The 23,269-nt window shown below is 40.3% G+C and overlaps 1 protein-coding gene across 1 annotated transcript in view; it reads left to right on the forward strand.

Annotated features, from left to right (window-relative positions):
• ADGRB3 (adhesion G protein-coupled receptor B3) overlaps positions 1–23,269 on the forward strand; it is a 499,090-nt gene that overhangs the window by 172,509 nt on the left and 303,312 nt on the right. Inside the window, exons 2-4 of the mRNA XM_044421464.1 lie at positions 6,173–6,283; positions 16,545–16,706; positions 21,122–21,286. Coding sequence (XP_044277399.1) covers positions 6,173–6,283; positions 16,545–16,706; positions 21,122–21,286 — 438 coding nt within the window. The remainder of the gene's footprint in view (positions 1–6,172; positions 6,284–16,544; positions 16,707–21,121; positions 21,287–23,269) is intronic.

Raw genomic sequence — 23,269 nt, forward strand, 5'->3', positions numbered from 1 at the left:
GAGTTTGAGACCCCTGATCTATTAGGTGTATTCTTGTCTTCTTAGAAGTAAGCCTTACTGAGAACAATGGGACAAACCCAGGTAAGGGTATATACAGTTGCAACATCTATGAAATAAATAGGACTTAATGGTATAGCATCCATACAAACAGAATCTCAAAGCTAGAAAGATCACCCCACTCCAAATCCCAAAATATATCATGAACATTTTTTATTTAAAAACTACTAATAATCCTAACCAATTCGGTGTAGTGGTTCAGAGCATGGGACTGGGACTCAGGCGATCCGGGTTCTAGTCCCCGCTCAGCCATGGAGCCAACTGGGTGACTCTGGGCCAGTCAGACTCTCAGCCCAACCTACCTCACATGGTTGTTGTTGTGGGGATATAATGGAGGAGAAGAATGATGTAAGCTGCCTTGAGCCCTTTGTAGGAAAAAGGCAGGATATAAATCGGGGAAAAAAAAAAGTTTACCTTTTTGGTCATGCAGTGAAATAACATGCTAATATAATGATAAAAGTTTGGCTAAAAGTTTGGATGATCAGGGCAATTCTATGAAACATTCAATCTGCTTTTGCATTCTGGGCCAGCTGAAATGGCTAACCCCATAAATAAATGGCAATAATCTAGTCTTGCAGTGACAAAGACATGAATGGCAGACCCTCATCAAATAGAACGTTTCTTCTCAATCCATCATGCCAAAGTTGGTTGCAGCACTGGCCGCTGAAGGAACCCACCATAATCTAAAGATTATACAATGTAGTGTATCATCAGACAACCTGCACTCCTAAACTAGGGCAGGATCCTAGATTTATCAGGTAAAGAAAGGTTTGGCTCATTCTGTTCATGGAGCAGTGTGCCTGATCTGAACCATTCATCTACTGTGAATAGCTCAGAACTATGGTCGCTTTTCCCCAGTTGTTGATGCTGAATCTCAGGTATCACAATCCTGTTGAGTCTGGTCCATTTCCCCCATTTCCCCTGATTTTTAGGATCATAGTATAAGCCTAATAATAACAGAAACCAGTGAGAAATATGAAAGTGGGAGAGGTGCCAGCTTAACCACATGTTATGCGAGTGTTTCTGCCACACCCTTCTGGACTCCGCAGAATGTAAGGGTGGCAAAGCTGTCTCCTCTGGAAATGACGACTGGCGCCAGTGCCCCTCTTAGGGAAATACACAGAAATGTTGTGATGCTTATCTGCATCCAAGCCCAATTTTTGTTCCTTTAACTCAGGGTTTTGTCCTCTGAGGCCAAGGGGTCAGGGTCTGGACCATGACAGCTTCTAAATAGCATGATGAACAGTGATGCGCTTTGAGACCCCTAGCCTGTCAGTCAAGTTAATGTAGCAAAGCATTTCCTCCATCATGGACAGAGACTTTCAGAATTGCCATCTTTTTTCATTCTTTACCAGGTAATTTAATCTTAGGATTCTGTTTTCATTCAAGCTCTACTCAAGAGAATATTCTACTCATATTTTATGGACTTGATTTTCTGGAACAGAATATGGTGGGGGTGGAAGAGTGAGAGAAAAAGTAGTTAGATTTTCATTCTTACTGTGCACACATTTACAGTTTAAGTTAAGGCACATCCTGCCATCTAGTGATGAAAACAAAATTATACCATCCAGATGTGGGTGTGACTAAAACACCTATGGAAAGAAAATGGAGAAATAGCACGAAGTAACTGCAAATGGTGCTGGACACTTCGTGCCATTTCACTCAGTGTGACAGAACTGCATTAAGAATTAAGGAGACAGGAATAATTCATTAAAAAGTGCCAAATTCCTGTATTTTGAAATGAACCTTTTCTATTGTAGGAAAGTAACTTCTGTATTTTCATCACTGATAGCACAATATCAGATTATTTGCAGATTCTCTAGACATTTTATTTTGGCTGGGCAATGTTCAAATATATGATGCACTGGGTACAATGATGTACAAGTTTTTATACGGATTTTGATGCCCCTCCACAACTCCCCACCCAATCACCCAGGTCAGATCTATCACTACACCAGAGTGTTTTAGCTGGGTAGTTTTAGAAATGAAACTAAGTATTATATTACAACATCACAGCTGGTCCACAGTCCAGAGCAGTTATGCAGGTACATCCATACATACAATAGAAATCTCAGCTCTTTTAAAAGTACCTCTCCTGTACATTTCAGAAGGTGATTTTGGGAGAAATGGGATACATTTTACTTTGCATACCTTATATATACCTGTCTGGCCCTGATCCAGATCCTGCCAACTGCAGCTACTTTAACATATCAAGAAGAAGTTGAATGGAATGCTGTATTATGGAACAATTAGTTAAGCCATCCAATTTGGAATCATTGTGAAGTTACACCAGAGGTGACACTTTGCACTTTAGCTATCAGAGTGCCAAGGACGAAAATATCAAGGGTGTTTTCTTTAAGCTACAGGTTCTGGAGCAGACAGACATTCAGTAGGATACTTTCTATCATTCAACATATGCACACACACATGCACACACTAATTTCAGGCACATGAATGTCCAGCAGGAAGTCTGGAATTATTCATCTTTTGTCTGTGATAATTTATTAATTGTTCTCTAGATGTTAAATTCCCATGCATCTTCAGATCATATTGTTATGACCACTGACTTACTGATAACATCAGTCTCTGCTGATCATCTTCAGATCAAGTCATTGGGTTTGGTCTACTCTCAAGTTCCAAACCTACTAATAAAAAAGATTTCTCTTTGGTAGGCACTGTGTAAACCATTAGTAGGTAGCAAAATACGATAATGACCAGCTAATATCCCAGAACTTTTGCAGTCATTCAGTACTTGTGCAATTACCCTTGAGCTGGGTTTTCCTAGTTCGCTTTGATTCTTGCAAGTAGAATTAAAACCCATAGCAATGCAATCAGACTAGAATAGATTTTTCCAACCTGCTGCCTTCTAAATGTTTTGTAAATCAACTCACAAGAAGCCTAGCCATCATGGCTAATTGACAGTTGTCCTGACAGTTGTCATCCAAACTATCTGGAGAGTATCAGATTGAGCAAAGCTGGGCTACAGAGTTGCTTAATATTTAAAGCAATTAAGGGAGCTTTATAGCTAATGGGGCAGAATAAAAATCAAATCAATCAATCAATCAAGTTCGATGAACACTGCCTTGAATGGAAGTCCTATTGAGTTTAGTAGGGCTTACTCCCAAGTAACCCTTAATAGGAGTGTGCTTACTGTCTGCATGGGTTTTTCCACATATTTAAACATATACCAAAGCAACCACATTTTCCTACATGCCTCTGGAAGTTCTTCCTCCAGCAAAGCAATATAATGTTCCATTCTTCTATTCTGAATATGCTTCCATTGCCAAGTGGCAAGCAGGTAGTGTTCAAGGAAGAAACCAACTTCCACTTTCCAGTTTGTCTTCCTGAAATTAAATGTTGCTTTTGCAACAGGCCAGGACACCATCCGAGTTTGTTTCTCCAGTTCTGGAAAGACTTGCAGGTGCATACCTGACAGCTTGCTCACCAGCAAATAGAGCTTCGAGGCAGTGAAGCTATTACTTCATTTGGGGTGTAGAGATGAATTGTAATCTGGAGACTCTGTCCCTTTCATGTTCTCATCCAGCACCTGATCCAGGCTGGATAAGTCTGCCCCTCCTCATGCAGCTTTCCAGGCATATTGTCAGCATCTGGCTACCTCCACTCCCCTAGAATTGGAAAATGTGGAGGAATCCAAGAGTCGGTGGAGAGTCAAGGCAGCTGGTATAGTGATCTGTGGTCCTTAACTCAGATGGTGTCAGAGGCCTTCGCAGTAATTGTGGGCTTGGCAGCAGTGCAGCACTGGGGATTGCTGGTACTTCCTGCTTTAAGGAGACCCCAGGTTCTAGGTCCGGGTAGGAGTTACAACAGCTAAGCCCTACCAGGAGTTTAACTGCCTGGCTAGGACTACAGCAGGGGGACCTGTCAAGCATCTGATAGGCCTCTGAGAGTGGATGCTAGTTGGCCTACCAGGATGTAGGCGATGTCAGAGGGCAGCATCACTAAGCACCGTCCAGGGCTCCTTAACTGGTAGGGCAGATTTTGCAGTCTCTGAAGCCTCCTGTTCCTCCCATTTGCTCAAGCTGCCCAACCATCTGCCCTCTGAACAACCAGTGGGAGAGATAACAGAAGAGTGATTGCTTCCTCGCACTTTGTGCCTGAAGTGGAAAGTGTGAGGAGGTAATGGAGGCAGTGACTACGGTGATAGAATGTAAGAGGTAGGGGTTCACTGAAAGCATCCTTCCCAAGGGGACCTCAAAACCTGCAGCCTGTCCTGTCTGGCAGGCTGCATGAGGCCTGATGGTTCACCATTTGTTCATACCCTGATTGTCACAAATATATTTTACTCCATGTTAAAATTTTCCCAATGAGTAGTCTAACAGCAGCAAAAATATTCCTACTCTTTGACCCTAGAAAGCCATTAAGTAAGCAGAGGTGGAGGGTTTCACATAGAGGGGTATGTGTGTGAAAGTATAGTTCTGAGATGGGTAAATATTATTAATTAATTAAATAAAAGTTTTTCTATCCCGTCCCCTACAAATATCGGGACAGCTTACAATTATATATATGTACATATGTATATTATAGTATAATTATGCTAAATATTTCTAGAATTCTTATAAAATGCAGCATGATTCACAAACCAATTTAATTATTTTTTTAAAATAAAGTTTGAAAAATGTGTGGCTGTACTTAAGTGATTAATACAGTTAGCCATTTGAGGAATATTTACCAAAAGTTTCAGTTACTGAAAGTTACTTCAGAAAAACTAAAATCTATCCAGTATTCAGAAAGAGAGGGAGTGAGGGAAAACACAAAATTCCTCAGGAAAGTAGATTTATAAGTATTTCCATTTGGGAGATAGGGTATTATTTGTAAGAGCTCACACCTCAGCATGCTGGTTGTATGTATGACTGCTGCTGTTGGATCACTGTGGCCTGCAGAAGTGTTGCCGATAGTATATTACTTGCACATGGAAGCTCCAGTTTTTACAGAGGGATCCCATCCAGCCATACCTGACTGCAACCTGGCTGCATGCCTGCAAGTTCACCCCCCCGCCCCCCACCCCCACAGACACTCCTGAGGTGTTTGTAGGGAAACCACCATAAATGTGTGCAGTTCATAAAATGGAGCTTGCAAAAAAGACAGAACTGTTTGATGCTGGAATACGGACTTTTCACAAGAACAATGCCTGCTGCAATGATCTCAGCCACTATAGTCATCCTCCATGTTCCTAAGACTCAAGGGCTTCATCAGTGGAGCCTGAAACTGGGCACAGCGCTGCTAAATATGATGGTGTACCTGCTTCCAAATAATGCCATGTCCTCTGATGCTGCCCTTCAGCAGGTGTGGGACATCCAGTCATAAGCATCACAAATCTTAGGCTCGAGCTGTTAGAGGTTAAGTGATTTGCCACAGGCAATAAAGAAAATTATCAGCAGAGCTGAGTTTTATTTGAAATAGCGTCTCACAATTCCCTCGTGGGAGTTTTTAACATAGATTTTTCCCTATTAAAATGAAAAGAGAATTCTGTTTTAGAATCAACAGCAGGGAAAAGCCCAGGGCCTTCCATGCTCTTTGTAATAGAGAATTTTCTGAAGCAATGAAAGTAACAGACACAGCTGCTGTTGCATCCAGCTTATCATTAAGTGTTTTATGGGCCATTTCTTTATGTGACATTGGCACTGTTTTCATGAAAGCCTGCTTGCCAGTCCGTCAGTCTGCATGATGAGCAGAAAAGCTATTGATCTCTGCAGGAAACATTAGGGCTCTGTCACAGAACAACAACACTTAACTCAGTGGTGGTAGTTTTCTGGTGTGGTTTGCACTGATTTAACATATTCTGAGTACAATGTCTCCATTAAATAACGGATTTTGTCCCACAGCTGATTTTTAGTATGTGTCACAATACTGAAATGTTTATATTTTTTAATATTTTGAAACAATCTTCTGGTTTAAACCTCTGTTCAGGCACAGATTTAAGCTTCTTTTTGCAAACTAACCTAGCAAACTAAGCTGATGTTAAATGCCATGGTCTGAAGTTTTACCACTGCCCTCTTCAGGTATTTTTTTGACAAACATATTGCATGAGATAGTATGTAACCTTTTGAGAAATGTCTGCGCACAAAGCTTTCATAAACCTTTATTCTGTCTTTAGAATTTGGAATGATGGGAGATCATACAATTAAAAGTCAGCGACCTCGATCTGTTCATGAGAAAAGTGTCCCTCAGGAACAAGCTGATGCTGCTAAATTTATGGCACAAACTGGTAATACATTAGTTACGTTTTTCTACTTACTGTGTTTAATTTTAGCAAAGCCACTGCATGTCTCCATAATCTTTTGCTGCATATTTGTCAGTTTTCTAAGCTGATACTTTTTTAAAGCCATTTCTTCTTATTTTTTTATCACCAGTTAAAGTCCATAAATAAAGTAGCTGAGAATTAAGAGACTTTATTTAAAAACAAAACAAAAAGCCACCACTTTGTCAAATGTGAATTTAGTTAATCTGAGATTTTTAAAATTTAAAATAATATTTCCCTTAATACAAAAGCACTCTATAATTTAAAAGTTTATGGAAAGTCACACCAACACACACTTATGAATGTTTAGAAGGAAATTAAATACTGCATGTGTTAAATGTACTTAATAATACTTTTTTTGAAAGAGATATTAAGGAAGGAGACAAGATAATCAGAAACTGTGAAGAGAAATAGAAATTATAGAGGACAAATCTGAGGAGTATTGTCTTCCCCTGACCCAGTTTCCAGTTAGCTGGGCAAAATAGTAATGTCTGTGCCAGTGGGCCTTGTGCCACACCTCCCTTGGGTGTGGGAGCTGCCCCATTGCAACCATCTGACCCTCAAAGTTCGGTAAAACTAGTTACTAAACAAGTAAATATGGCATGTGAATCAGATGCATTAATAATTGTGTGAACTTACCATGCATGCATTTGGCATTTTATATCTTTAGGCTGCAATCTGGTACACCTTTACTAGGGGGTAAATCCTGTTGAAAGGCTGAACAGACAAATAAGTTGTTTCATTTTCTAAATGTTCTGCTGCTGAATTCAACTGACTATGAATAGACTACAAAAGACAGATTTAAAAGCAGTTTGGTTTCCAAGAAATACTTTTCTCTTTAATAGTGGTGAACCAGGTACCACAGGAAACCCAGTGCAACAGCCCAAGTTCCCCAGTAATTCCTGTACATTGTTCATTTCTGGAGGAATCAATACTTACACACAACCATACCCATATTTACTTTAAATTAAGTACCATTGTATTTCAAGGAACTTACTTGCGGGAATGATTTCTCACCCTGATCCAGGTAGGGAGATTTCAAGTTTAGACTGGTTTCAAATGTTCATTTGGAAGTCCATTTACACTGAGATGTACATTTGAATGACAGGCACTCAGCACACCTCTCAGTATTGCTAAGCTTGTATAGGGTTGTACTTTCCATTGCATTGCAGGGCAGATTGGAAGATACATCCACAACTGCTGTGCACACGCAATTGCATTTCCCTATGCCAGCAAAAGCACCAGGAAACAATCAAATGAATCAGGCCAAATATATCAACATGACATACTAAAAAGTTATCAATGCTTTTACCAACCGCGATTACCCCGCACAGGTGAAGAGTCCAATGCCATTTCAGCAAGCTCAGTGCTACTTTTAATTTGAGCAAACCTTACTCTCCAGAATTATTGCTCCATCTAAGAATGCAGTCCTCAAAGTACTTCTGTAATATATCCACTGAAGCAAGAATATGGAGGATATATTAGCAAACTATATATATTTGTATATAGTTAAGGCCACAAGCATCCATCATTTCTTCCATATAGTCCATGAAATAGGTCGAAGCAAGTAGTGTAAAAATGTAATCTAGGAATACATCCTATATCGTATGACATTGTTTTGTAATATTTGGCAAACACCAGTATATTAATATGGAGAATGTTATTGTATTCTAAGGAAGGTGTGAGTTTCCATCAGAACTTAAACAAAAGCAACATGTACTAGTTCATGTGATAGCCATACCACAAGGTTGGGCAACACACACATACCCTGGCATTCCGTCTGCACACTGAAATTTTCCATAAACCACTCTGTGGTTTGCTACTGTAACTCTGTAGCAAACCAGCATTTTAAGCCATTTTTGTCACCATGCCACCAAATTTGGGTGGTGGTGGTGGCAGGAGGGAAGCCAAAGGGAATATAACCCCCACCACTCTGGTATTGTCCGTACCTGCCTTATCACCTACCTCCTTGATACCAATTGTCAGGGAAGTGCCTGATATTATTAGTGGGCACTTATATCTCTATTTTGTGAGCCTCCCAGAAATATTCAGCTACTGAGTGGTATAGAAATGTAGTAAAGGAATAAAGAAGTTTGAAAGTGTGGGGAAGCTGATGATAGAAAAGCTACAAGTTCAGATTATCAAGAGTTGCTTTATGTATTAGGTGTTACGTTCTGTATCACCTGAACAATGTAATGTCTGAACTCACCTTTGTGCTGTAATGGCACGCTGTGTTTCCTGAAGTTTGCCCCCCCCCCCACACTCCCGTGTATCAAAGATTCAAAGCAACTAAATAACAACAACCCCACACTTCTCAACTACAGTGCTTATAGGAAAGAGCTCCGGGTTAGTCATTGTGCAGGCTGAGTTTCCCAAATGTAGATGTAGCACACAAGAAAAATCAGGTCAGGACTGTTATCATTAAGGTCATGTTCTGGAAAACTGCACATTTAATTATGCGAGTACAGTGCTTCAGTGTAGTGCAAGGCCGTGCTGTAGGAGCATGCATAGGGATAGCACATAGCCAGTCGGGTGAATCGTCCCCATGAGAAGGGAAGGCTTTGCATTACCAGTGCTGCATTATTCCTAAGCATGCTGCTGCAGCATGGAGTGCCAGTTCCCCAGAAGAAATATGAGATCATCAGCCCTATGTACCTAGCTGTGCATCATTTACACATGTGTCTCTGCAGTGAGGTATCAAAAGAGGCTGAAACGGCACCTGTGCTGTAGAGCTTTTGTGTACAGAAGGCCTCACTCAAAATGTGGATTTAAGCTTTTGGCCTGATGCCACACCACAAGTTTCTCTTTTGATACACTTGCACTCCAAAAGGGGATGCCTGAAGGGTCTCCCTGCATCTTGGCTTAAGGCTTCACAGTTAAGCCTTAACCTGGAAGATATATACCAGCCAAGGCATAAACTGTTAAAACCCATTGGTTTCAGGGGGAAAGTTAACATTGTGCTTAAAAAATTTCTGTGCAATCAAGGTGCTTAAGAGTGTTTAATCTTGGTTGGATCAACATTCCATCTACAGCTAAAAAAATCATATATTAAAATTTTAAAGAATTTTAGCTGCATAGGTCTTTTCCAGTGCAACTGCTACTTTGTGCTACTTTGCACAATTCATGCAATTTTATGACATCTGCATCCTTTGACCTTTTATTTTGCTGCATATTTCCAGAGAATTACCATAAAATGTTGCCATAGTCTGCTCAGGCAATTCTTGTATGTACAGTTTGCAGATCAAACAGTGCTTGAACATATCTTTCAGTGCACTTACTTTGGTCCTTGAAAAACTGCATTTTAATGTACCTCCATTTTTTGTAAAATATGTGATTATGGGGGATACTGTGAAAGGAAGTGAATTTTAAATTCCCCTCCCAAAAGCTTTCTAAAATCCTGATGTCATGTGACATTTACCTGCTTTTTCAAAAAGAGCCCACTTCCCAAATATCAAGAAAAAATATGTAAAAAAAAGTATGTAAGTAGCTTACATACTGTAGGAAGATTAATTTTACAAAATACTATGCTCTGTTTTCCAACATAGTTACTAATATACAGTCCATCTCTTCTTTTTCCATTCTGGTCTTCTTTTCATACTGATCATTGTGTATGTGATTCAATGTGCAGCTTTTTTTTTTCCTGTGGTTCAAAATTATTGTTGTATTTCCTTCAGTAGTATCATTAGGATTTTCTAACATGCATCATCGATTTAGCTGTACACTTTCAGAAATTAATAAGACTGATAAGCAGAATTTTGGAAATGGCATTTATTTGTTCCTGTGACTTGAAGATATTTCCGGTTTATTTCCTTTCTGTAAGGACAACTAATAAAGTATTCCATATAATAAAATCGTGGTTGTGTGTCATGTCATACAGTTATTCACAAAAAATGGTCAAAATTGTTCAGAATATTGGGGGTTTTTTTTTGAAATGCCCATGAACTAATCTTCTACCTTTGCAAATTTCAGAATTGTTACTGAAATTGAAAAAGAACAGAAGGGGGATGAATGTATGTTTGGGATGGGTATACGTTTGTGTGTATGCCAGCAAAATGAGATATGTAAATATATAAATATATTCAAAGCAATTGTTATGCTGTATTCATGTGCCCATTTATGTCTGCTTTACACAGTGAAGTGCCACAATCCAGAGCAGGTTGTGCATTCTATCATATGCCTAGAGCTTTTGTATTTGCTAGCTCTCCTCCTGAAGGAAAGCCAGTTCTGGACACACATCCTTCCCCCACCACCCCATGCCTTAAAAGGGATGGAGAAGTCTTTGTGGAAGGAGAAGCTTCATATTTGTCCTTGTGAGACAAATGTGTATAAGCACATGGAAGGGCAAGGTGGCCTGACCTCTGTTCGTACAGAGATGTGGATTGATTTGGCTCATCATGAAGCAGTCATCCTGTTGCATCTCCATGCATCTTACTTCCCTCTCAGGGTATGATCTGCTGCATGGGGTGAGTGGGAATGTGTTGGCAGTTCATGGCCAAGCCAGAGCCTTGGGCACATGGTGGAGGGAGCAGGCGATTGTTTCACCATGTGTCCAAGTGAAGTCACAGCTTATCACAAGTAGAGTGTTGAATGCATTGCCCTCATCAGCACATGATTGCAGCATGATTGTCTATTTTCCTCCACTCTGAGTTACACTTTCCTCCAAATTGTCCTCTCTTTAGGTATTATGGATTTTAGAATTGTACTGCAGGTAAGTGTTACATAAATTCATGAACTATTTCAGTTAATAAGTCATGCTTTGGATACCATTTTAATGTAATTTTATTTATAGCCTGGCCCATTCTCAGTGCTTTTGAAGAGTAGCAAGGTTTTAAGAACTACATCCATGAGAAAATAAAAATCATACTGCTATGTAAAACAAGAAGAAAGTCCTCCTACTGCTTTAGTACAGGCCATTAAATGCCAGCCTGATCTACAGTGTCTTCACAAATGTCCAGGCTCTGATGAGCCTTTCGGGAAAGGGAGCTGGCTACCTGAACACTCTAGGCATTCTGCACATTAAGACTAAGCCCCACTGAAATTATGGAACTTGCCAGACATAACCAATGTTACGATATTACTCTGCATGTTTTATATACATCATAAAACAAAAACATTTCAACAGAGCTCAACCATCTCCTCAGATCTTTTCATATGGACTTGGTGCAATCAAGACAGAATGTAGAGGGGTTGGATTTTTTTGTTTTTGGTCGTTTTGCTTTCTTTTGTTGCACAGAGGGTAGGGCAAGGCTGGCATCAAGGGTAGGCTTGGTCAGGCATCTGCTGGGGCACACAGCCCTGGACTGGCTCCTCCTCTTCACTATTGCAATCAGCTTATTCACCTGCTTCTAGCTCTGGACCAGACAATGGTGCTGCTGCAAAAGTTAATGCCACTGCCCACTTGTTCACTGGTTCACTGCCTTTTAAGCAAGCATTTAGGAACATGCAAAAGAGGATGGGGAGCAAAAACAGTTGATGGCAAGGTAAACTCACTGAGAGAGAGGACTTGCTGAGGGTGTCTTCTTGCCCAAGGTTCCTCCAAACTCTGGAACCACCTCTGGGATAGAGGATGCTTTCTTAGACTGCAGTCTACCAAGGCCACATCACACTTACTTGAAACCAAATCCCTGTGAACTGCATGGGACCTCATCTGGATTAAAAACATGCATAGATTTGGCCTGTGTGGCTCTACTAAGAATTCTGCAGTGCAATAATATGCATGTCTTTTTAGTTCCACAATGTTCAGTGGGTTCCTCCTAATACATTTACTTCAAATTGTACTGGAGAGATCAAATAAGGACCTTGGATTGTTCAATAAGAAACCAATGGACCCAGATTGAGGCAAATGCAATGGGACTAATGGAAGTGGATTCCCCTCATCCTCCTTCCTGTGGCATCCTGGCAGCTTCCCCTGCCCCAACATGCATCACTCAGAGATTAACATTTGGGAGATACCAAAATCTCAAAAATGTTGAACCCCAAAGCAAAACGACTAGAGCTAAGTCAAGTTTTCAGTAGGTGCTTTTTCTGGGAAGGTGCTGAGATCTTCCTTCCTTCCTTCCTTCTAATGAATCCTTAGAAATAGAAAGCCATGTTGCAGAATTTTCTTTGAATTTTCTCTTTCTTTGTCTGTCTGTCTCTTTCTCTCTCTCTCTGTCTATCTCCCTCCCTCGTGTGTGTGTGTGTGTGTGTGTGTGTGTCTGTGATGACTGCCTTCATCACCATACATCTGATACCCAGAAATGTTGCTAGGTTTGGGTCATTTTGACATTAGGGTGGTCACTCAGGTACCACCCAAAAAAGGGTTCTATAGAAGCTGGAATAGACTGGGATTTATAAAGCTTTTCTCTGTCTAAACATGCATGGGATGACAAGGGCAATCTTTGTGTTGTATAGCCTTCCCCAACCTGGTATCATCCTGAGGGTTTAAACTACAGCTCCCAGCATTTCTGACCATTGGCTATATTGACTGGGATGAAAGTCTCAGCAAAAGGGTGCCTACTTGAGGAAGGCTAGCATACTGAATGGGCTTCCTACATCTGCATCCCCAAGTAGATAACATCATGTATGACACAGCTGCTTCATGCAGTTATGGAATCTCCATCTTTGCATTTTTAAGGGTGGAGAGCAGACCAACTTACATGAAGACTGCTGGCACCTGGCTTTAAGTGTCTGAGCAGAGCAATGGAAATAGGAAAGGGAAATGGAATATTCTGATGTCTTCAAAGTCAGTGCACATTTGATGCATCTTCCCCCTTTCCTCCACATAATGGATGTCATACTACCATGCCTATAGATGATGACGGCCATTTTCTAGTTAAATGCTTTAGTTGCATTGCCATCAACCTTCTCTTTAGTGCTTGTTGCAACTGATTATTAGAAAATCTCCACCCACTAATCATTTTGATAACTAAAAGTGAAATTTCAATAATCACAATGTTTTACTATTGAATACTTAAATTTTAATCCCAGCACACCACCACTAGATCTTTGTAGAATAACTGTTCATTTGCATTCAGGCTATAAAGCTATTTTACATAATGAAGGACAAATTGAGCACAGCTTTGACTTTTGGTACCTCTTGGCCTTTCCTTTAAACTACCTACCCAAAGTCAAAAGCAAGTGTCAAAAATGTAGGAATGCAAAGGAAACTAAAAGCCTTACCAGGAATAGAAATCCAGAAGACCATACTGCAGCAAATTCTTTAGCATATTCTGAATAGGAGGCATCGGACTGAATCCAGAAGAAACTAATGATACTTTAGCTCCACTGAAGACAGTGAAGTCTGCCACTCATAACTAACATCACTTTCATTGATTTCCATGAGCTAAAAGTGTCACTAGCTTGCTTTGCATCCAACTCACAATGTACGGCCACAATCCAAGCAGCCACTTCAGATATGTGCAAAGGGGAAGTACATGCACACATTTTATTTTATTTTATTTATTATTTATTTATTAAAACATTTTTATGCCGCCCCATTCGCCGAAGCCTCGGGGTGGCTTACAACAATAGATAGAAGGCTTACACATGCCTTCTATCATTTAACAGATGGAATCATTTAACAAATATATCCCTGTGAAGGGTAGAGTATTTGTTTTGCATGTCAAGTCTAATCCCTAGGATCTCCAGGTATGGCTGGGAAAGACCCAGTCTGAAACCTTGATATGCAGCTGCAATTTAGTGTAGAGCAGCCTCCTCCAGCATCATGAGCTCCCTTTTGTTTTGGACTACAACTCCCAGCATCCTTAGTCACTATGGCAGGCAGTTGGGAGATAAGAGTTGTAGTCCAAAACATCTGGTGACTACCTGGTTGGGGAAGACTGGTGTAGATGTTACTGAACTTGGTTGATCAATGGCCTGCCTAGGTCTGTAAGTCAGCTTCCCGTGCAAAGAAGGGCAGTCTCTGTATCCAAACATGACAGGAGACAAGATGCAATCAATTATTTCACAATGAAGAAAAAGATAACAAATAAAAGGCCAAGGCCGGCACATTCATGGCTAAAATATGTTAGATAAAATTCCTAGTCACTTAGAAATAAGATTCAGGAAATAAAAACAGTTAAATCAGATGGCTAAATTATTCATTGTGAATAATTCATCTAGTTCTACTAAGCGGTAAATATGAGACAACTCCCTGTTGAGATCATCAAAGAAAAGATCAACTTGTATAACTTTACAGTTCTCATCCCATCCCCACTTGCCCTGCCACTGAAATATCAACAGCTAAAAAAATCCTATAACTGAAACTGTTATAACTGCTGTGGAGGAGGAAGGGGGAATGCTTGTGCATGACAAAGACCTTGTGGTCCTCTGCACACAGAGACATAATGCATACACACGCACACTCATGTACGCACACCTTATGGGGCCCTTCTCAATGTGGGTCAGGGCACCAAAGTTGCGACTAGCAGGTGTGTCTGGTTCCTATCTAGATGTTCTCATCAAGGTGCAATACTTCATCTTCTCTCATTGGTATGAGTGAGAAACATTTTCTTTTCATGAGAAGGGGAAAATTCTGGACTAATTCTAACTCTTGCTGAGGATGCACCCAGGAGACAAATGCATTCTTTTCCAAAGGCATCCTCAGTTCTGTTTCACACTAGAATATGGCAGGTTGTTAGGAGAATATAATAGAAAGCAGGAATTGGCTGGTGTACCAGATCCAATTCATGTGTTACTCAGGAACTAAAAAGGCAGAAGCATGAGTAACTTAGAGCACACCACTCTCCGTCTTGCCTTCACTTGAATGCAGGGAATAGGCCTGCTAGACCTCTCTCAGGGTGCAATCCAAGAATTCCAGTTGACTATAGTGTGGTGTGAGTGGAATAAACTGCCCCTCTTCACATTACTGCAAAAGTGGAAAGACGAATTTACACACTTCTGTACAATGAGCAGACTACCCTACATGACAGAAGTGATAATGAAAGGTGTTTATCCAGTGTTTTGCATAGCTAGAAAAAGAAGCTATTCCTTATTTATGATGTGCAGCATAGTATTAAGAAGGTGGGCAGAACAACCTTAAATCGAACTGACAGGAGCGGAATGGCGGATCTACTGCCTTGTTTACAGCCCCACTGTCTTGCATCTGCTAGATCTTTGTATTTCCAGTTCTCCACCCTGTTAGAAGTAATGAGCAAGATTGGTTACAACAGCTTCTCCCAACACCGAAAGAATCCAATTTCAGCATCTCCTGCCTGCTCCATTGGTTGCAGCCACCTGTACTTCTAGGAGCAGCAAGGGCTCCACAGCACAGGAGCCTCCTTTCCAGCAGAGTTCCTCTTCACTGGCAGAGGCCAATGGAGGTGGATTCCATCCTTTCACCATGCAGCTATCAACATCCAGATGTTAGGACTGAACTTCCAGGTCTTAAATGTTTTGGGCTTTTGTTAATTGGAAGAAATGGCGTAGAGTGAAGGAAGAAACACACATGAGCCATTTCATTCAATCTCAATCTTTCCCCCCCCCCCCCCACTAGACCTTTTCTGCTACCAGTCCACTTTGTGAAATAATTGTAATTATTTTGTTCTTCTATCATCTAAACTAGGCTTCTTTGCTGCTAAGGTGATCAAAACCTTTACTCCAACACTAAGTCAATATTTATAAGAAGGCATTTTTCTGAGACAATTTCCGTTATTTTCCTCTTCTCTCCTTCTAGAAAAACAAACCACTTTGCTGAATATTTTCTGAATATTCTCCAATATCCCCTTTCCAATGTCCTGGAATGAGACAAGGTCCAAGATCTTGTGCAGGATGTGAAATGGTAGCCAGGCTGCCAGCATCATTTCTTCTGCTGTCACTGACAGCTAAGCAAGCAAACAAAAACTTAGGAAGAAGAAATCTGGCTGTAGCATGGACACTACTAACGATGAACTTCACCCCTACACAACTTTTGGAGATATGATCTCTAACCATGAACAGTTTACCATTTCCACAGATCTTTAGCATAATTTCTACAACAATGAAAGGTAACAGACTAAACTGGTAAATTCTGACATCATATCAAGTTCATTTTTTTATTGTCACACGCTCTATGATTTTTTTTCCTTTTAAAGGGTGTTTTTATTTTCTCTTTCACTGCCTATTTTCCCATAGGTGCTTTATTTCAGTGACTTTTTATTTAAAATGTATTATTATTTCTAAATGTTATTGCATGACATTAAGCCCTTCACTACAAATCTATATTAATACTGATTGCTTTATTCATGTTTGTTTATTGTCTTGGATACAGGTGAATCTGGTGTGGAAGAGTGGGCCCAGTGGAGTTCATGTTCAGTTACTTGTGGTCAAGGGTCGCAGGTGCGAACCAGAACTTGTGTATCACCTTACGGGACACACTGCAGCGGCCCTTTAAGAGAATCAAGGGTTTGCAATAACACTGCCCTCTGTCCAGGTAGTGTTAGCAGCCAATAAATGAAATTGTGGATGTTATTGAACTTGTTTAATGCTAAGCACTTGAAACACCACTATTTGATGATGTGGCTAGTGCACAGGCACTTTAATTGGGGTAAATGAGTGTCATGATTAGTCATCTGTGAAAGCATTTCTGTGTGTTCTTGCTTTTGGAGCTGGCAGTGAGCTGTGGGAAGATATTTGAGTTCCAATATTTTAAAGAAAAGGCCTGTCATGTCACTGTTGTTACACTTGCTATGGAATAAGAGCTCCAAAGTATTTTTATCTCCTACCAGTTTTCATGTTCACCAAAGTATTCAATAGGTTAGGTGATTAAAACATTAAAAGGCATCTTAGCAATGAAAGACTCCTGCCTTGCCTGTTGGATACATAAAAGTGGGTGAATTTCACCATATTATTATGATCAATGACATGACACTTGTCTAACATCTGACCCTGCTGAATTTTTTCCTCTGAAGAAGGCTGAGAGCACCTCTGAATATACTACCACTGAAGCATGTTTGGGTAATTGGTAAAGTAAGCAAGGATTCCCATTCACAGGTCCCATTCACAGCACCACTCCAGCTACAGAAGCCCCCACAAGAAAATTTAGCCTATGCCACCCCAGCCCCAATTTGAGGCTGATAATACCCTTGCATCACCCAATTTTTTCAGGGGTGGGATTGACAGATGATAAAGAAATAACACCCTGTAACAGTTTTCTTAGACGATCTGAGAGAGAGCCCTTCCCGCTCCCTTTCTAGTGCTATTCCTTCCTCCCAAAAAGCATCCACATATACATTTAAGAGATTCAGAAAATTTGAGAGAGATTAAGAGATAAGATGTACTAAGAGACACCCACAGATGCATTAAGAGATATTCAGTGGCAAGTAGACAGATGCTTCCATATTAAGTCGCTAGATACTTCCACATTAACAATGCAATTCTATAATGTCTGCTCAGAAGTAATTGCTTCTGCACAGAATCACAGGTAAGTGTGGGTAGAACAGCACCCCAAAAGTAACAGTTCATAATATTTATGAATTGCATGGTTCACCTTTGGTAAAAGATAGGACCAAAAATCATTCCCATTACAAAACACCTGCTAGCATTTCTTGTTTCAAGAAAACCAAGTGCTCATCTCCTGCTCCCCTTTCTGTTCAGCTCCCACAGTGCTTACAAGAAATGCAAAAGGAGCATATAAGAAGAGTATTGATGTAGCTGTAACTCCTTCCACTTAACGTCTTCCTTCCAAAATGGTCCAGTCAGAATTAATGGTCTGAACTTTATATCATTCTGCCCTTCTGCAGAGCATAATTTTAATACAACTCATTGCCCCCATCTCTTTTTCCCTCCAACACTGGGTCACCAGCCATTGATTTAGTCTCTCTTTCCCTCATATATACGCATGTAAAACATTCCATGTACATCTCAAGTGAGTGGCAGGGATAGAGCACCTTGGTGGGTACAAAAAAAGGTGTCCTGGTGCCCACAGACAATTCATTACCTACTTACAGTCTAGGGCATTGCATTTGAGAAGGGTATAGACAACTCCATGGAGGACATTGTCAGCAGCAATAATTCATAGCATATCAGATGGCCTAGCACAATTCAGAGGAAGCAAGAACAGGATCTTCTACTCCATGATGCTTTTTTGTTAATGTTTGTGGTTTCTGTTTAATCAGACCTATTAACATTTCAGATATTACAGTGAAAAATCAGAGTGTAGCAGGAAAGCACACACACACACCCTGCCACACAGAAGTAGACCTGGGTCTATTTCTCTCCCATCTTTTGGATGTAATGTGCCAATGCAGGTGATTCATAAACTCAGTAATCTTTATACCCAGTTTTTACTAGGTAAGAATTACTAATCATCAGGTCTTATAGGCATTGGTTTTTACCTTGAAACATACCAGCTGTACATTGCATCAAGTGTGTGTAGGCATGGCAGTTCCAGGGCCAGCAAACAGAATCAAACATATGGGATTTCAACATGTTTTCCCCTTTGTTTGAACAGGGATAACTTTAGACCCACTTATCATGCTTCTTTGAGAGACTTGAAGCCAAGCTCAAAAGATTTACTCTCTTCATTTCATGCTTTGACAGAGTTTTGTATATAATGTGCCATTACTATTGCACATACTGGATTTTGACCAGTTTTCATGGTCAAAATTGAACTGAGATAATGATAATGATGATAATGATGATGATGATGATGATAATAATAATAATAATAATAATAATAATAATAATAATAATAATAGAAATGATTTGGCTAAGAGAAGTGTGCCATAGAGAGTGTGCCAGAAGAGAGCCAGTGTGGTGTAGTGGTTAAGAGCATGGGACTGGGACTCAGACGATCTGGGTTCTAGTCCCCACTCAGCCATGGAGCCAACTGGGTGACTTTGGGCCAGTCACACACTCTCAGCTCAACCTACCTCACAGGGTTGTTGTTGTGGGGATAAGATGGAGGAGGAGAATGATGTAAGCTGCCTTGAGCCCTTTGTAGGAAAAAGGCAGGATATAAATTGAATAATAATAATAATAATAATAATCCCAAGATTGCAATGGGATCCTTCCACTAGCAGAATGGACACTGATGGTGGATTGAATGTCCCCTTTACCCTGCTGCCCCCAAACACATATACATACACTTAGAGAGAAAGAGTTGTTCCAAAAGGTTGGGAAAACTTCTGGAACAAATTTTGGACATACAGAGGACAAATTTTGGACATACAGAGAACAAATTTTGGACCTACAGATAGAACAAGATAAAAGGATTGGGAGAGTTTTTCTAGTTTTTCCTTTATAATAATTAATATAAACATTAGTCATAATCCAAAGGATCAGCTTTCCCAAGCTGGTGCCTTCCAGATATTTTGAACGATCGTTTCCATAATCTGACCATTAGCCATACTAGTGGAGGCAGCTGTCTGAAATATTTGGAAGGCATCAGATTTGGGAAGTCTGAAAAGAATGGTGGTTGGGCCCACATTCTTAGTTCTCATGGTGTAGTAAACCTGTGTCTGAGCTGTACAAACTGCAGGTAGAAGTCCACATGGTTTAATCATTTCCACATGATGACAGGTATTAATATAATCCCTGCACAGAGAAAACAGGAACATCAAGAAAAATCTAGCCTCATTTCTGGCATCTAGTTTTCTGTGCAAAAGTATTTATAGAGATTTGGGGGAAAAGAGCATTCAGCATAAGCTACCCTACAGTTTGAAGGAGTACAGACCAGATGTAGATTTTCCACCAGAAGGAGTATTGGCCACAGTGTCTCACTGAAATTGTGCCTACACATTTCTTGGTCCACTCATTGATTTCAGAAGGGCTTAGGCACACTTTACATTTTATCAATTGTGCCCATTGTTTTAATAAATATGCTCTCAATATGTAAATGTATATGAATGAGAGAGAGAGAAATTTAGTGCTTATGGGGCATCGAAATTCAAGGAAATAGCTGACATAATCCTTATATATTAATCTGGTAGAATTGATAAAAGGTTGCAATTTTATTATGAAATGGAACTGTTTTTGAAATAAGTCAGACCACGCACAAGTAGCATGCTTTGAACCCCTGCATAAAAATTCCATTGCTTTATGCTTTCTTGAATGGTCCCATGTCCTTCGGTTTTCATGGTCAAAATTGGACAGAGATCAGTAATTCCAAGATAACTTTGGTAATGTGCATGATAAGCTATCTGCAAGAGATATTAGGCAGCTGATGGGTATGACTCAATGTCTTATGCCCATTCATCCACCTGATGATAACCAGTTTATTGTGTATTTGTCATGTCATTACTAATACATCTGACTTGAAACTGGCCTCATAATGGACTGAAGTACCCCATATTTTGGTCCATATCATAATCGCCTTTGTTATCATATCTGGTCCAGAAAATTCCAAAGCACCCCTGGAGCTCTCTAACAATAACAGAGACTGATTCATTTCAGTGAAAAACTCAGATTTATTGTCCTCAGTTCCCTTGTGCATGTTGGTCTTCTCTGTTCCTTGGAAGGAGTAGAGCAGATTGTACACACAAAATCTATATTTGTGCTTTAGAGCACACACATATCGCTGGACTAAATTCATTGACAGTGATTCTGTCCGTGTCTCTAAGCCACTGAGCCCCACTGATTTATTTTATTTTTATTGCATTTTATATTATTTTATGGATAGTATATAAGACTGCAGTCATAAGTCTGGACTGGTGATTCATACTTGAAATAACATTCTATAGCACTTTTCAGGTGCATTGATCAATATTTGTGTATAGCTGGAAATGCTGTATTTTCTGCTCTCTAATGCTGGCCAAGTAATTCCTCTTACCATTTTACTGTGTTTGTTTTAAGCCCACTTGGTCACTCATGTTCTTTTCTTGTTAAAGCCTCTTTGCTTTGTTACAGTACATGGAGTTTGGGAGGAGTGGTCACCTTGGAGCTTGTGCTCATTCACATGTGGTCGAGGCCAAAGAACTAGAACAAGGTCATGTATCCCTCCCCAGTATGGGGGAAGATCATGTGATGGACCTGAGACACAGCATAAGCCTTGCAATATTGCTCTTTGCCCTGGTGAGCATATACAGAATAATTGTTTGCTACTTACAAGGTGTGTTTGTTCTTCTGGTGTAGTTTCCTTGTGGTTTCCCTTGTTGTTTTGTGCAGTTTGAACCTAACAAACAAATCCATGACTTGACTGGTATTCTGGAGGTACTGATAGGGCTAGTTACAAATGGTCTAGTAGCCTTGCCCTGAGAACCATTTATACCCTTTGGACATTAAAAGGGGGTGCTTGGAAATCCTTGAAGGGGCTCTCTGAGTATTCAGTGCTACGCTTTGCCAACTGCTACCCAGGCTCCTTCCCCCTAGACAAATAAATCTTCCACCTTAAGAAAGAAACATGGAGTAGCTGCTGGCACAGGCTCCCAAAACAACTGGGAAGCCCCAGAATGTTGTAACCTTTTGCAGAATAATGGGCTTCTGGTCCAGTCCATGAGTGCCCTCAGAAAGCAGACTGTGTGTCACTTATTGTCAGACAGGCAACTCACCAGGATCTATCATTTTTCAGGGAAACCCTCTGCTTGCTGCTGTCCTTTCTCCGTACCAAGCTAAGGGTCATTGGGCTGGATCTAGCAACTGGCAGAGTGTTGGATCTGCAACAGAAACAAGGCATGATCCGAGAAGAGCTCTGTCTGCCTCAGCTCTGCTCACAGCAGTTCAAGCTGCTGTTCTTGCATAGGCAATTTTCCTGCTTGAATTCTCATCCCACCACTATTTCTGGTACTCTATGGGATACTTGCCCATTATCTAGAGCCGAACATGGGGATCTATAAAACTTAAGGCTTGTATTTCTTGAAGAGAAGCCTCCCCAGTCCATAAGGCAACACTTCTTGAAAGGGAAGAGACTTCTAAAGCAGTTTTGAAAATGAAACAGGACAGGGGCCTGCTGTTCAAAGTGTTGGGGGTGAGGATCCAGATCAGCACACACATTCATTTGTGTAAAGCTGCTGTTCGAACTTGGGCCACTGAACCCAAGACGTATGTGCAACTGGATGTATGTGCACCTGACTGCCAAATGGGCACATACCCAGTGCTGGAGTCAGAGACCCAGGAGCCGAGTCCTGCTCCTGCGACATTCCAACTTCCTTCCCCATTGAAGTCATTTTTGAAATGATCACCCCTGGAATGCACAGGATGAGGCACAGAGAAAGCAGCTCAACAGAGGAATAGACGGAGCTCAGAGGGTTTCCTTTTGATCTCCAGAGCCTGCTATGCAGGGACTGGGAATTGTGGGTGTCCACAAAAATGTGGCCAAATGCAAATTTTATGATATTTTATTGTTTCTCATCATTTGTTTTTATGGATCGTATAAACCAGCAAGAAAGCTTTGGCTGTAGAATGGTATAGAAATGAAATAAATAATAAATAATTATAAAAGAAGACAATGGGTAGCTGGATCTTGAACAAAATATACTATTAGCAGTAGTAATTAAGACTTTTAAAAATCAAGGTGTAAGATGCATACTAATACGTTCCTTACTGAAATTGTCCAGTATTATCCACAGATAATATTAATCTCAGTATTATCCAAACATATTTATGTTAAGCACTCAATATGTTTGGTTGGAGGCAATTCTGGTCCTGACTTTGGATTTCCCATATGATGCCCAAGGGACTGTATGATCCTTTAGGTGAATTCTTTGGCTGCTATTAGTGCAACTTTGCTTTTTCTACTAGTAGCTAGGAAAAGCAAAAAGAAAAAGAAAAGAGGGTATATTTACAACTATGCTGCTAATCACAATATGGTCAAAGGCATACTTAAATATTGCATCAATAATATCCATGATAAGATGACATAATACCACCAGAGCCATTTAGTAAGTATAGGAGGTAGAGGAGCACATCAAGTGTAAGTACCACAACACAGTCCAGGGTAACTGTAGCTAGGAAATGTTAAGTACCCTGCTAGCCATTTGTGTCCATGAATTTCACAGTGCATAATCATATTCCATAAATGCAGCCCACTCTGTGATCGTTATTGGTCTATCATGTGCC

This window comes from Varanus komodoensis, unplaced genomic scaffold (genome assembly GCF_004798865.1).
Source record: "Varanus komodoensis strain SLA01 unplaced genomic scaffold, ASM479886v1 scaffold12, whole genome shotgun sequence".
Classification (NCBI taxonomy): domain Eukaryota; kingdom Metazoa; phylum Chordata; class Lepidosauria; order Squamata; family Varanidae; genus Varanus; species Varanus komodoensis.